This window comes from Pinus tabuliformis, chromosome 6 (assembly GCF_031772625.1).
Source record: "Pinus tabuliformis cultivar Carrire ecotype Pingquan chromosome 6, CPIR1, whole genome shotgun sequence".
Taxonomy (NCBI): domain Eukaryota; kingdom Viridiplantae; phylum Streptophyta; class Pinopsida; order Pinales; family Pinaceae; genus Pinus; species Pinus tabuliformis.
This window is the reverse complement of record NC_142292.1, coordinates 477,591,931-477,607,818: the sequence shown is the minus strand read 5'-3', so window position 1 is coordinate 477,607,818 and position 15,888 is coordinate 477,591,931. Positions and strand designations below refer to the sequence as shown.

The 15,888-nt window shown below is 39.1% G+C and overlaps 1 protein-coding gene across 2 annotated transcripts in view; it reads right to left on the bottom strand.

The window, feature by feature from the left end:
- The window catches only part of XK-2 (xylulose kinase-2), a 43,321-nt gene extending 31,852 nt beyond the window's left edge, over nt 1-11,469 (bottom strand). Inside the window, exons 1-2 of one of the 2 annotated variants that reach the window (XM_089418212.1) lie at nt 11,316-11,469; nt 11,010-11,206 (exon numbers count right to left, since the gene is read on the bottom strand). In XM_089418212.1, coding sequence (XP_089274338.1) covers nt 11,010-11,080 — 71 coding nt within the window. In that variant the 5' untranslated portion in view covers nt 11,081-11,206; nt 11,316-11,469. Of the gene's footprint in view, nt 1-11,009 lie in introns of both variants that reach the window. The other variant, XM_089418210.1, reaches the window with a different exon arrangement.
- Between the last annotated feature and the right edge of the window lie 4,419 nt (nt 11,470-15,888).

The window sequence follows — 15,888 nt, the reverse complement described above, 5'->3', positions numbered from 1 at the left end:
AGGCAAGGATGTCATGCCTTCTGGATGAGCATTTTCTCGAGATCTACGTCGACAGCGTGGTAGCTAAGCCCACGAATCCAGATCTGCTCAAAACGTACAAGGGAGAAATGTCGAAGACCAAGAGAATGATCCTCGACGGAGTGAAGGATCATATAGTTTGTCACATCACTAGCAGAGACACTGCCAAGGAGATGTGGGATGCTTTGTCGACGCTATTTCAGAGATCTTTCGAGCAACGAAAGATGTACTTGGAGCAAAAGATGAGATCTATGCAAATGCAGAAGGGGAATGCATTGATTCGTTCCTTACTAAGCTTTAGGAGACCCGAAATGAGCTGGCAGCTATGGGGTCAACACCTCAAGGTTCCAAGATGGTAAGACTGGCCCTGAATTCAGTTTCTGAGGAGTGGCAAGTTTTTGTCCACAGCGTCCTGAGCAGGGCGACCTTGCCAGACTGGGATGGAATGTGGGCAACTCTTAAGCAAGAGGAGCTGAGGAGAGACTTGGTTAAGTGTAAACTTGATGGAAACAACAGCATTGGGTCGAAGCCCAAGGAGGAGGAAGAGAATGCAACTCTCACATCCAAGGGGCAGCAAGAGCAATAGAAGAAGAAGAAAGATGTTTCGAAGATCAAATGCTTCAGGTGTGTGCTGAATTCGGTCAGTATGCAACACAGTGTCTTCTCAGGAAGAAGGACAAAGATGAGAAGCATGATCTAAAGGTTGCAGCCGCGAAGATCGAGGAGGAGTTCGCCATGACAGCATGGGCATCTCCAAGAGGGAGGTGGGGAGATCTAGAGTTGTAGTTTGAAAGGACTGCAGTTGGGCAGGATCCTTGAGGAGTCCACCTCTCGGATAAATTTTTTTCTACAAGAGCCCAGATTAGAAGTAGCAGCATGGACCAGTGTCAGTTGGTGCAGAGGAGTGCCTGAGTGACAGTTGCAGTGGCTAGAAGCGCCAGAGACTGAGCAGCGCATAGCTAGAGTAGCAGCACGGATGCAAAATTGAGAGGGAGTTGCAGTACATATGCAATGTTGACAATGGCAGGGTCAACAGCAATACAGAATCCAGATGCGGCATTTGCACAGTAGTTGGTGGAGAGAATGTCAAACATCAGTAACTCAGAAGAATATGTTACAGAACAGAGTCATGCTTCAACAGGTTGCATTGATAGAGCACATTCCTCGCTAAGAGGGAGTGTTGATTTCTAGTAGCATCGAATGTGCTCTAAGTCTCAAAATTTGCAGGGAGGCTTAGACACATGCATTCTCCAATACCCAGAAATCGTTTTGGGAAATTCCACTCGGAGACAGTTTTATTAAAATAATTAATTGTTTTTAATGAGACCCTAAGTCTAAACTTAGGAAATTAAAATAATTAAAGGGTATTAATCTAACTGTGGGTGAAACTTCTAGAAGAAGACGAGGATCAAGCCAAAATGATCTAAGCCATTGATTAGAAGTTAATATGGGTCGTTGGTTATCCAATAGAAAGATATAAGAAGAGGCTTGAGGGGCACTTGGAGAACACATCAAGTAGAGTTCAGAAGATCGAATTTCTTAAGCAAAGTAGCTGCGGGTGAGAAATTCGAAGTGAGCTTTTACAATGAGGGGCAGGGATAGTTCCAGTTGGAGATTTCTCCTGATCCGGGAATACTCAGCAGAGGAGGCAGAGAGAGATCCAAAAGAGGCAACACAAAGCCAGAAGAGGCTGACGCAGGGCCACGCAGAGGCAGCATAGGCTGACGCAGAGGCAGCAGAGAGCCTTGAGGAGGTCCGAAAATTTGGTGGAGGAATCGATTCCAGAGGCCAGAAGCCAAGGTGTGAGACCGAGAGGTGAAAATCAAAGTTCTTGGGCAGCAAATCGATCAACAGAAGGGGTGACGTAGTTCCTAGAGGTTGTGACATTGGGCTGACGCAGTGACTACGCAGAGGCAGCCAAGGGCCATTCATTCAGTGGCTGGATCAGTCAGATCTCTAGTGATAGTGTGAGGTAATCTCACTTATCTCTCTATCAGTGATATTCTCTGTACTGGATAGCCAGGAGGCATCCAGAGATTGTATTCAGAAATTACTATTGCATAATAATAAAACCCTCAACTACTGCACCGGTTTTCCCACACTGGGTTTTTCCGGGGACATTTGCCCAAAAATAACTTTGTAGATGTGTTGTGTATTTCTTTCTTGTTCAGTTTCTTGTTTCCGCATTTTGTTTAAATGGTGAAGGCTACAGTATATTAGTTTCAGTGTTTACCTTAGGAAATAATAAATAATTTTTTTCAGTAATTAACAAATAGAAGAAACATAATCAGTTACTGCAGTAGAAATTTGGGCATCCAAATTTTCACACATCAGTGAGGATGGTCACCGCTATGCAGGCTAAGCGCAATTGCAGGAAAGGGTGTGTGATGTTTGTAGTGACAAGGGTAAGGATGTTGAGGATGCAGAAATCTTCAAGAGTTAGAGGTACCCTATATTACAGCAATTTCAGGATGTGTTTCCAGCAAATATTCCAGAGTTGCCGCCCCACAGGGAGGTGGACTTTTCTATTGAGTTGGTATTGTTATCGCACCAAGAAACTCTCCTAGGTTGCAACTCGGAGATGCCTGGTAACATATAATCTTCAATATTGTTCTCTGAACTATTGGAATAAATGATGGTTTGGATCAAGCCAGATAACCATTTCAACTATGTTTTTACTCAAGACATGCATGAACACCCTCAGCTTACAAGGCTTTAGACCACTAATGCTCAATAGTTTGTAGATTCAATGAATGGATGGAGAATACTGACCATACCGGCAGATGCATACATAAACATAAATGAATGGCTAGCTACAGGCAGCAAAAGAGAATACTGACTATACCGGCAGATGCATATATGACCACATATGAATGGCTAGCTACAAGCAGCAAAGAAGCTTGCAAATCTAATTCATCAACGCAGAGATAAGATGACAGTTATCTGGCATTAGACACAAAAGAAACATGAACAACCTGTTCAAGTGCAAGCTTAGAGCAGAAGAGAAAATGGACATTGAACATATAACAGCAAAAGAAGCTTGTATTACTAATGAATGAAGATGAGAAGCTTGAGTAGCAAAGTCTCATTAGTCTCCAGAAGTTGAACCCTTGTTACATCTAGTTTTCAGCCTTTTATAGGCCTTTTACAATGTTCCTGAGCTCTCAAAGGCTCGGAGTCTTAATCTGTCCTCTCTGTCCCTTAACCGTTTGATTCCTTGAATAGGCAAGCATGGCTCAGAGGTTTTCTCCTTCTGACAGAGGAATAACCACCTTCAGGTAGTTTGATGCGCTGTTTGGGAGTTCTCTCGTGCCAGAGATGCCCCACAATGTTTGTTTTGATGAGCTGCGCTGGGTTGTTGATGCTCCATGATCATTTGTTGTTGTGGCTGTGTCGTGTTGTGTTGCGCTGTGCTGCTCCATGACTGCTTGTCGGTTTGGGGTGAGCTGCGCGTGTTGTGGCCCTTTGTATTCCCCTTCCGGCCTCTGTCCCTGTCTCCCGGCCTCTGTTAGGTAATGGAAAGGGTCTTCGGGCCTGTGTAATCCCTTAAATATTGTTTTTCTGTTTTTACACAGAAGTCGCTGCACGCAGCAAAAGCCCGCCAATCTCTACATTTCCGGACTTTAAAAAGTCCTTAAACATGGCTTTTTGTTCTATCGGGTCTGCCCTTAGGGTTATCGCAAGTCGCATTCGGCCTGTTCCCTGCATATTTCCTTTGTATTATGAAATACATAAAACACTGAAAATGCACTGAAAATAGCTTTGGCATGGAACTCAAATATTATGTATTTTTCTTCCCAGACCCTTTCGGGTCCAAGGCTTATCGCAAATCGCAAAACCCAACTTCCCTTTGTATTCCGTTAAATAACGAAATACAAGACAAATGCATTGAAAACTGGCTTTCCGCGAACCTGAAATATTATGTGTTTCATACTTATAATGTCGTCGAGTCCGGCTCATCAGGTCGCACATATGCCTGTGCATAGGCCCCGCACCTTAAGGTTTCCGACGATAGCGATCCAGCGATGTAACGTGGGCCGTCGATCCGTGCGCGCGATCGACGGTCCACATTTAATCGCTGATCGCAATCGCTCATTCCACCTGGTTTGTGTTGATAACCACCGACTCGCTTTCGCCGATTGCGACCCGCCGATCCGATCATCGGCGATTGCTGATCGGCAGTGCCTTGCGCCGATTACCACTACCCGCCTATGCCGATCAGATCCGCCGATGCGATCTGCCGATCAAATCTGGACCGTTGATCGGCCAGATCGGACGGCTGTCATGCAAGTGGACTGTTAAGCCTGCGATTTTGGTTTTTTTACTGTTTTAATGTGTTTTTGCCTCCCGATAGTGTATTTCCGCCCTTCCAAGGGCTCTTGGCATGCGATGGTTTTGACTTTGAATGCTCCTTAAGCAAATTTTGGAGACTTTGGGAGTGTTTTGGGTCCATTTTTGGGCCAAACACCAACAAAGCTAACAGGTACCATGGGCAGCACTAGCATCAAAGGCACCTTACAAGATGAGCACACCAGAGTTAGTGGAGTTGAAGTTTAAGTTGCAACTAAAGGAAATGCTTGATAAGGGATACATTAGGCCAAGTGTATCGCCTTGGGGTGCACCAGTATTGTTTGTGAAGAAGAAGGATGGTACTCTCAGGTTGTGCATTGATTACAGGTAGTTGAACAAGGTGACAATCAAGAACAGGTACCCATTGCCGAGGATTGATGACTTGTTTGATCAGTTGGAGGGAGCAGCAGTGTTCTCAAAGATTGATCTGAGATCAGGTTACCATCAAGCACGCATCAAAGAAGAGGACATCTACAAGACTGCTCCCAGGACCAGGTCTGGGCATTATGAATTTGTTGTAGTTCCATTCGGTTTGACTAATGCTCCAGCTACTTTTATGTGCTTGATGAATAGTGTGTTGCGTCCTTATCTGGACAAGTTTGTTATTGTATTCATTGATGACATCTTGATATATTCTAAGAATGAGGAAGAGCATGTCGAGCATTTAGCAACAGTGTTGAGATTGCTAAGAGAGCATCAATTGTATGCCAAGCTTAGCAAGTGCAATTTCTTTTAGACATAGGTGCATTACTTGGGACATGTTGTTTCCAAGGAAGGCATAGCAGTAGATCCAGAAAAGATAAGGGCTATCATGGAGTGGGCAGCTCCTAAGAATGTGGATGAAGTCAGATCATTCATGGGGTTAGCAGGTTATTATAGGAGGTTCATCAGGAACTTCTCTCGGATTGTCTATCCCATTACATCTTTGTAGAGAAAAGGGAAGAAATTTGAATGGACAGAGGAGTGTGCGGCAAATTTTGAGTAGTTGAGGCAGTTGCTGACAAATGCTCCACTTCTTAAGATTGCAGATCCAGATAACGAGTTTGTGGTGTGTACAGATGCCTGCAAGAGAGGAATTGGTGGAGTCTTGATGCAGGAGAGATAGGTTGTATGCTATGAGTGGAGGAAACTAAATGAGCACGAGTAGAACTATGTGACTGATGATTTTGAGTTGGCAGTTATTATCCATGCATTGAATATGTGGAGACACTATCTCCTTGGCAGGAGGTTCGTATTGATGAGCAACCACAGTGGGTTGAGATATCTATTTGACCAACCGAATCTGAATGCCAGGCAAGCTAGATGGTTGGCCACAATCAGTGAGTTTGACTTTGAGATCAGATACATCAAGGGTAAGGAGAACAGGGTTGCAGATGCTCTCAGCAGGAGAGTGCAGATGAACCATGTTGTAGCAGTGAGCTCGTATGGGACAAATTTACAGGATCGGATCTTACAAGCAGGACAACAGGATGACAAGTACAGGGAGCTTCGGCACAGGTTACAGCAGTAGGGTACAGGTGATCAGGATGTGGACTATCATCTCACGGCAGATGGTTTGGTGAGATTCAGGGACAAGATTTATGTGTCGAATGACAGTGGGCTCAAGAAGCTTATCTTGAGGGAATTTCATGTCAAGCCTTATTCAGGACACCCAGGATACCAAAAGATGTTGACAGCAGTGAAGAAGTTCTACTACTGGCCGAATCTGAAGAAGGAAGTGGCAGAGTTCGTGGCTAGATGTTTGGATTGTCAGCAGGTGAAAGCAGAGTGTAAGCATCCAGGTGGATTGCTTCAACCTATTCTGATTCTAGAATGGAAATGGGAGGTCATTTCCATGGACTTCAGTACATGTCTTTTGAGGACATCGAGGCAGCATGATTTTATCATGGTTGTGATTGACACATTGAGCAAGGTCGCTCACTTCATTCCAATGAAGACTGCATATTCAGCTAGTGAGGTGGCATAAGTCTTGATCAGGGAGATCATGAGATTGCATGGTATTCCAAAGAAGATTGTGTCAGACAAGGATATTAAGTTCACTTCCAAGTTTTGGAAGGAGCTGTTTGTAGGCATGGGGAAAGAGTTGGCCTTCGGTACAGCTTATCATCCGCAGACAGATGGACAGACAGAGAGGGTCAACAGGATTCTGGAAGATATGCTGAGGATGTATGTCATGCATCAGCAGAGGAGATGGGAGGAGTACCTTCCATTGGTTGAGTTTGCTTACAGCAATGGTTATCAGGAGTCACTGAGGATGAGTCTGTTTGAGGCACTGTATGGGCGGAGTTGTAATACTCCCATCAATTGGAGTAATCCAGTGAATAGGGTACTTATTGGACCGAACATGTTGGCAGACATGGAACAAGAAATCTAGGTTATAAAGAAGAATCTAAAGGCAGCACAAGACAGGCAGAAGAGTTATGCAGATCAGCACAGGGCAGTTAAGGAGTTTCAAGTTGGGGAGCATGTGTCTTTATGCATCAAGCCCAATAAGAGCTCCTTAAGGATTGGATCATGTGCTAAGTTGACACCTTGGTATTGCGAGCCTTTTGAGATCCTTGAGAGGATTGGACCAGTGGCCTACAGACTTGCACTGCCTCCAACAATGAAAGTCCATGATGTTTTCCATGTTTCATTGCTTAAAAGATATGTAAAGGATGTTGATCATGTTATTGATTGGTATGTATTGCAAGTGGAACCAGAAAGAGAATTACAGCCGGAACCTCAATGCATATTGTAGCGGAAACAGCTCATGCTCTGAAACAGAGAAATCGAGCAAGTTAAAGTGCAGTGGAAGCACTTTGGGCCCGATGAAGCTACATGGGAGATGGTTGATCAAATGCGGGCTATGTATCCTTCATTATTTGTTGGTGGAGGCAAATGAGTTTTTTGGTATTTGTACATATTCATGTATGGTTTTTATTGTAAATACCGCAATGAGTTGTGTTATAAAGCTCCAATAAGCGATATGGTTGTTATGTTATCATGTTTGTCATGATGGTTTTTCTTTTGAGCAGGTTGTTCATTGTAAATACTGCAACGAGTTAGGTTATAAAGCTCCATGGGCAGTATGTTTTAGTTTTCAGCGATTTTGTTGGTTGTAGGTGTCATAGAACACCGAGGATAGTATTCCCCCAAGGAGGAGAGGTCTGTAACAGCCTCGGGTTAAATGTTCATGCAAAAAAGTTAATAAATGAAAAATGAGACCAAGGTCATGGGACAATTATTCCAAGCTGAATGTTGGGAAAAATATCCTAGTGGGCATCACTTGTTGTGTTTATGGCTAAGGGGAAATCAACAAAGGCAATGGAAAAATGGAAAAATGAAAAAATGCGTGTATTTTGGTTTCTTTGTTGTCGGCGGCATGGATTTTGCCAGGTTTTGATAGTGGTTTCAGCCTTTCCTTTCCATTTTCAGATAGTCATGGTGTGATGGGACTCTTTCTCAGTTGAGCTATGGACTTCCGGAAGGTTTTGAATATGGATAAGATGGTCTCAGGAAAATCCCAAGGGTTAGGGGTGGATATGGCTTTCTCAGGGAAGCCCTCAACAGGTGGGTGGAGACAGGAAAATTCCTCAAGAGATGGTGAAGGAATTCTGAGGCATCCAAGTTCGGTTTGGTTTTGTGATCTCGGGACCGGTTTATGTGAGATCACAGTGTGGTGAGGGTGGAGGTGGCTTAACCTCGGGATTCCCTTGGTTGTTTATGGATGGTTTTATTCCATGAGATACCACATTCATGCTTGGAATATGGCACGGGGGTGATTGGCTGAAATAAAGATTTGGTTCAACCCAATCTATGGTCGGGTGGTAAGTGGAAGTCCCTGACTTGGTTGGCTTTTGCATATGGTTAATAAGAGCAAGTTCCTCTTGCTTTTGATGAGCAAATGTACTTGTTATTATGTAGCTTTAATGGTTGTTCTCTCATTGTTATTTATTTGGTTATATGTTGTTTATAAGCATGGTTAATTGACATATCTAAGTATGGTTTTTAACACATTTCTATTAATGAATGTCTAGATAATGAATGCAAGACCTAATTGGTGTTATGACAGCTATTGTGAGAAGGAATTGTTCCTTCTTGTTTATCCTCAGATAAGTTTTCAGATCATTATGTTCAGATTTGCATTCATGACTTGTAGGTTGCATGTTCACCATGTGTTTGACAGAATGTCAATCCTAGTTGGGAGAGGTCAGGTCAAGTCCTGGTTCAAGTTTTGGTTCATAAGCTTTGTTTCTATGTCATTTATCATTTCTGGAAGTTTCACTGAGTTCTGGGCAGAGGCCTAAGTCCTGGCCCTGAAAAAGTGGCTCAGAATTCGGGGTCGCTGGCATAGAACTGACTGGAAAAGTCCACAGTCGCATGGAGGTAGGATTATCAGTGCAACTGGAGGGCTACAGTCACTTGCATGCCTTGGCAAGGGAGCAGTTGGGGCTATAGGTCAGTGAAAAAGAGAGTTATCTCAGGGGTGGACACCTAGAGGGGTTGGGTTGCTCCTGGAGGTCCTGTAGCACCTGAGGGAAGTCAATAAGGTCTTAAGTTGTTGACTCCATTTCCTTAAGGTCATATAGGAGGTTGAGTCTTATCATAGTGACCCTCAGCTCATGTTTACCCCGGGCAAACCGGTGAAAGTGAGTAAATGTGGGAGGAGGCGGTTACAAATGAACCCAAGTGAGGTTTGAAATGTTGTTATGGAATTATCAAATAGATTATTCCCAAAACATGATAAATAAACAATTCTTACTCCAGAATTTGGAAATCACAAAAATAATATAATTGCCTTTTTTTGTGCTTCAAATTTTGTAGTTCACCTACGTCATTGTAATATTTCATAGCAAATCTGATCAAAGATGATCACACTCCTAACTTTTTATTTTATATTTGTAACACTAGACTTGGTCAAAGATGATCAATCAATCAATTCATCGAGTTGTAGTTTAGTGGTTGGGATGGGCTATCACTATGCAAATAACCCAGGTTCAAACCCTGATGGGTGTGGAGCTTTTGTGTGCATGTGAGGGAAGGTGTTTGATCTGCCAGATTAACACATGTTCGACAAGCCATCTTGATTAAAGTAGTTGTTAATAGAATACTTTAACTCTCTAGAGCTAATAAGATTCCATTCAAAGCTGTGAAAAATAAAAAGAGAGATGTTGAGAAGTGTCATCATTTAGTTCCTCCATTGCCTTTATTGGCATAGTAATTGGTGTATCCTTAGAATTCAATGGATCAGAAACATTAGGAAGGTCTAAATACATGGTAATGTATCCTTGAAAGTGTTAAAAAGTTGTCTATCTAATCTTGACGAAGATTTGTTCAACAGTAAAGGGTGTTGTGAGCTTGTAATTTCCTTTCAGACGTTGAAATTATTCTTTCACCAAATGTAATGATCCAGCTCCTCTCAAGAAAGGGGAATAAAGTACTACTTGAATTAAGCTTAGCTACTACTTCTGCAGTTGCATTGATAACATCTTATGTCTTTACAGTGAGTTGACACTCATATGGGAAGGACCTGCCCTCTTTTCAGGACATGGAGAGCTGAACTAATGGGTTTTTACCATTCACTCTTACCTCTTTCTAGTATTTTTGTTAGATTCTTTTGGTGCATGCTGATTTGAAGATCGTCATAGGGCACTTGATGAACCTATATGAGCAAAAGCATAAGCATATAGATTATGATTACTGAAAATTCATAAGCCGCTTGTGCAGACATCTCAAGCCATGGTGAAAACATCAATGCCTAACAAGCATTGAATTACATTTACAACCCAAGCTCAGCCAACTCAAAATCAAAATCAAATGCATTGTGCATGGAATTATAGCAAACATCAAAGTTTGGATTGTGCAATGTGTGTCTCAAATTCATATTTCTTTGAAATGCATCACAAAAGGGCTGAAAGTTCAATTATAATGTGGTCTACATGGGCTATGGTACATAAAGGCTATTACCAACTCAACAGAGTTTCATATTATGTAGAACACACCAAATGCAGAAGACAGAGCAACGCTTTGATGCTACACCATTGAAAATTTGTTAGTTATCCAATCATACCTACCTATTACTATCAGGTGTGCCTTCCAATTGCTAAAGCCTGAGAAGAATCCCAGGGACTTGATATTCTGCAAGATTCTAATTTTTGGTATAACGAATAAAACTTAGCAAAACTTATTTACAGTAAATAATATGCCTAAATTATATGAATAAAACCTGATTTTCCATTCATGTAACCTCTAAATCAGTGTGGCCGCATGCAGGGGATTACTCCATGGTTACTTGGTAAGGTCATTGATTTTCCAAACTAGGGGCACAAAATTTAAATCTTTCACATCCCATGTTGAAGAGTACATTTTATCATGCTCATGCAGAGTGGATTTCATAGCTCCAGACAGATCAATAGAAAGCATACTTACAAATGAACTAAAAAAAATCTTGTCACACAGGGAAAAGAAAGTATACCCACATGCTAAACAAGTATATTATAATATGTTTCTATTTCTTATAAAAAAATGCTACATAGAATATTAGTCTTGGAACTTCATGCATGCATACAATAAAAGCACCTGCATGGCAACATAACTTTTCTCTGACAAAACTAGAGATAAGAAGAGAAAAAACTAGATATGAAATCAAAATAACATACTGTGTAGAGCTGTCAAAGCCAAGAAACAGTGCATCCTCCGGAAGAGAGTATCGCCGATCGACAGAGGCCATGATCTTTTGAGTTTGGAATTTTTTACCCAAATGTGCCCTCCAACTGCAAACCAATGCAGTGCCCAGAAACGGCTTTGATGTGTTTGTGTAGCCCCTCAACAACGGTGAGGACAATTTCTTACATCCCTGGATAGAGATTACCGATTGCGTAGATATAGAATTAAAATTAGAAATTCGGATAGGGTCGCTAGTAGATTGACAACAATTAGATTGGGCTAGCATCGAAGAGATTTACCCAAATGGATTGCTTTCACACGAACTGCATAGGACGATGCTTTGACACCAAATTACTTAGATAAATTCATAGAACGATGCATGCCTCTGCCCCAGCTCAGAATTGGGTTACTACTGGACCTAGGGAATAGTGATCACTACTGGACTTAAGGAATGGTGATATATATATATATATAATTTTATTTTTTTATTTAGATTTTAGGCATAGCAATAAATCGGAAATTGCATTTCATATTAACACTTGCACAATTTTTCACCTAAGAGCTATTTATAGGATTTGCCAGCCATTTCCTATTCAATTCAGTGTACGACTTTCACATAAAAACTATTTTTAGAATTTGCCACCATAAAACTTTCATTGAAAATACAAGTTAGATAACCTTTTATTAATTAATATTGTTTGGATAGAAGTATTATGCTTATCATCATAATTGAATTTATATTGGTTTGAAAACCAAACGGCCTCACAGTTGTAATCAGTTGAGGCCATTTCTTATCTAATACAACACCCAAAAAAATACTGGGATTATATAATGTTTACTATAACTATATTTCAATTTGGAATTTTTTTCAAATTATATTTATTTTAATATTAATAAGTATTAATTATAATATTAATAAGTATTAATTTTGTATTTGAATAATAAATTTAATTTTTAATTAATATTAAGTAAACAAAAATATTGGGATTATATAATGTTTACCATAACTATATTTCAATTTGGATTTTTTCAAATTATAATTATTTTAATATTAATAGATATTAATTATAATATTAATAGGTATTAATTTTGTATTTGAATGATAAATTTAATTTTTAATTAATATTAAGTAAACAAAAATATTGGGATTATATAATGTTTACCATATTTCAGATTATAATTATTTTAATATTAATAGGTATTAATTTTGTATTTGAATGATAAATTTAATTTTTAATTAATATTAAGTAAATAATATAGAGATTAATAGAGAAATAAAAGTTGTGTAGATTAAGATATATATTGTCAAATCTAAATAAATAGAATAATAAATTTTGTGTAAATTGGGATATTTATTGTTAAATTTAAATAATTTTAAAATCAGTAGTGTATATCACAATCGTGAAAGCGAACCTACATTAAATTTTTTTCATACAATCTATTCTTACACTCTTACATTGAGGGTAATCTGTTATCACCTAAAAATAAACAATTGTGCATTTCCTACTAAGTTTCGTTTGGATTCACCATGTAGGAAGCTTCCCACTCTCACCTTAGGAAATAGTTTAGCGAACTATTTTCTTAAGTTATTCCTCATCAGAATCCAAAAAACCCCATAAGAATAATTAAATAAATCATTATTTATTTATTGTTATCTCAAAATAATTATTTAATGATTATTTCTAACCACATTTTATTTAACCACTTAGGAATAGTTAAATAAAACATTATTTATTTATTATTCCATAATTATCCCTTATTTCTGTCAGGAGATAATTCATCTTGAAACTCATCACCATAAATTAATTCTAACCATTTTATATTTGTTAATTCTTTTAACCATTTTCTAAATAAATATATTTGATCATTTCAAATCATCTTTCCCTCTCTAAAATATAACAAAATATTCCTAGTGGTCCACAAGGTCTTGGATAGATGGTGATCGGGTGCTCTTTTAAGGCACTCCTTGATGTGAATTCACTGGTTCAATTCTCTGCCTCGATTGGGGTGATATATTGGACATGATAAAGATGTAGTCCTGCGAAGCTTACAAAAAAAATAATAAAATGTTCTTAATGACTAGATTTTGTTTTGGTCTAACTATTTTTTATTATTTTTCTAGATCTAGATCTATCCTAATATTTTATTATAAATAGAGGGGTTTTCTCCTCATTCTACACATGACCATTCTCATCGTCCTCATTATTGTTTTATGATATTTGAACCCCCATTTTTTGAGTTCAAACCACCGTTAGCGCCATTTTCTCACTGCATCCATTAGGAGAGAGAGAGCTAAAGCTGAAGCACAAGGAATCAAAGGACCCATCCCACGGAGGGGGATCTACAGATCCAAGTCTACATATTCTCCTCATCAAGTGTAAACAACTTTAGTTTAATAAAATCAAATTTCTTCTATTTGGGTTTTTAGTATACATTGCTGCTATACGTTCCTATGTATTTGTATTCCATCTTTTTGTGGGTTTTTTAACTAATGTTTTGAAGATCTGAAGCATGTTAGCATCCATTTTTATTTTGTGTTAAGGCTACTCATCACCAATAACAACAAAAACGATTTTTGCTCACTTGCTCTAAAATTCCTTCCTAACACATAATTATACCCCTTTTCAGCTAGTATATGGTAAAGTTGTGGTTCCTACTGGTTTCGTTGTTCCCAATTTATATATTGCACAAGCCACCAAGATGTTCGATTATGAGTCAGTTGTGGAGCGCCTCCAAGAGTTATCGAAGCTTAATGGGCAAAGATTCTTAGCATATTTCCATCAAAACATGAAGAAGCAAAGGCAAAAGGCTTGGCATGAACTTCATATTAAGAACAAGTCCTTTTCAATTGGTTATCAAGTTCTTCTCTATGACAACGAGTATTTGAAACACCTTGAGACGTTACAGATGCATTGGTTGCGACATTTCATAGTTGTGGAAACTAAGGAGTCTAGAGTTGTTAAACTCGCACAACTTGATGGTATACGTCAACCTAGATGGGTGAATGGCTCTCGTTTAAAGCCCTACTATGGTCACTGACACTTTTATTATTCATTTCTCTCTGTCCAGGAGTGTAGGTTAGGTTTTAGGTTATCTTTTGTTAGTCATTTCAGTTCTCATTGCTTATCATAGTTGTGTTAGCTAGGTTTTATTTTCTTGTTGTGTCATATTGCAACCAATAGTGGTTGGCAAGGTAAAATTCCATGTGCCATAAATTGCTTGTAGTTGTCTACCTTTATGTTGTGTCATTGTTGCTTTAACGGTCAAATTCCTTGAATTAGTTAATGCTTTTGGGCTTATCAACTGTATTATTTTTCTAGTAAGTCTATCACATCACTTTATCCATCAATGACATCTTGTCTTGGGATATGAGTCTCTACTAAATTAATTTCTCCGAATCAAATTCTATTTTATATGTCCTTCTTTACCTACCTCATTTACTGCCCAAATTAATAACTTTAATATTGGCAATTCCTGTATGAGTCTATAATTATCGAGCATTTTGTCAAACATTGTCATCTGTCTTTGAGTCTTCCTTAAGTTTTAACCCTAGCATATGATTTTGTGCTTCCTATTCCTCATTTTCACTATCATTCCCCTATTTGTCAAGTCTACTACTACAAGCATTCAACCATGGTTTTTTTCTATCAAAGCCGCAATCCAGTTTGAATTTTTTGGCTCGCATGTTCCACCCTAGATGATTTATATGGAAAATATGAGAAGGTTATCCTTGTGGATAACAAATTCACCGATGGAGATTTGTTTCATGCTTTGAAGCCTGAGGTATATTTGGACATCAAACCCACTAAGTCTGACACTATCATCCATCAAGTAAAACCCACATTTGAAAAGTTGTATGAGTAATTTTTCTATGCTATGTGACTTTCCTATATTCAATACCACTGGCAAGATTACTTGATGTAACAAATTTCTTATTGGTTGAATCCACAATGGGTCCTTATGGCTTGATAAGGAGTATCCCATTCATGTGCATGTTATCCATAATTTAACAGGACTATCAATGGATGGATAATACGTCTCTATAACATTTCAGGGAGGGGTGCAACATAGGAAGAAGATAGGCACAACTAATTTATATCAAAAGATGGAACTAAATGTAAGGGATGGGGCCCAACCATTGATCTGATCAACCACCCTCAAGTCAAATTTTCCTACCATCTGATTGTTATAAAGGTCACTCAACATTATACCAAAGGCCGATGCACACTTGACACCGTTTTTTTAGTTGAATTTATATTTAAGGTGCGCAATTGAATTGATGTAAGTATCTTCTTAACGAGTTCTTTCATGTCTACAAGGAATCTTATCAAAAAGGGGGTTATTTCATTTACAGGTATCTAATTTTTTTCCATTGCTATGTCTAAGTGGCAACCTCTTGTTGGTTGTGTTCTTCATGCTCCTCTAGACTGCAAAGCCTTGGCTTTGACCTATGAACCATGGAAAATACATTTAGACTCCCATAATGTTTCTTTGAATGAGTCTACTTTTGGTGTGTGGTACAATTGGATGATTGAGGATACTCAGATTATGTGAGTTCCATAGTATTTGCTCGATAGGCATGCATACCAAATTTGGTCCAACATCAACCATAACCATTGTTATGTGTGCCCTAAGGATGCAGATACAGACAAGTTCCATACCCACCCATTACCCTATTATTTAACAGAGGAAGATCTTCATAAGGACATCATGAGTTGGTCTCATGTCTAGCAACTCCAGTAGCCAAATGAGATTTACTATGATTTTGTTGGCATCATGTAGTGGAATCCCTCAATAGTTGCATCATCCTCATATAGTAAGCATCAAAATTCCCCACCATCTTCCGACCCTGAATATTATCAAACGCTTATC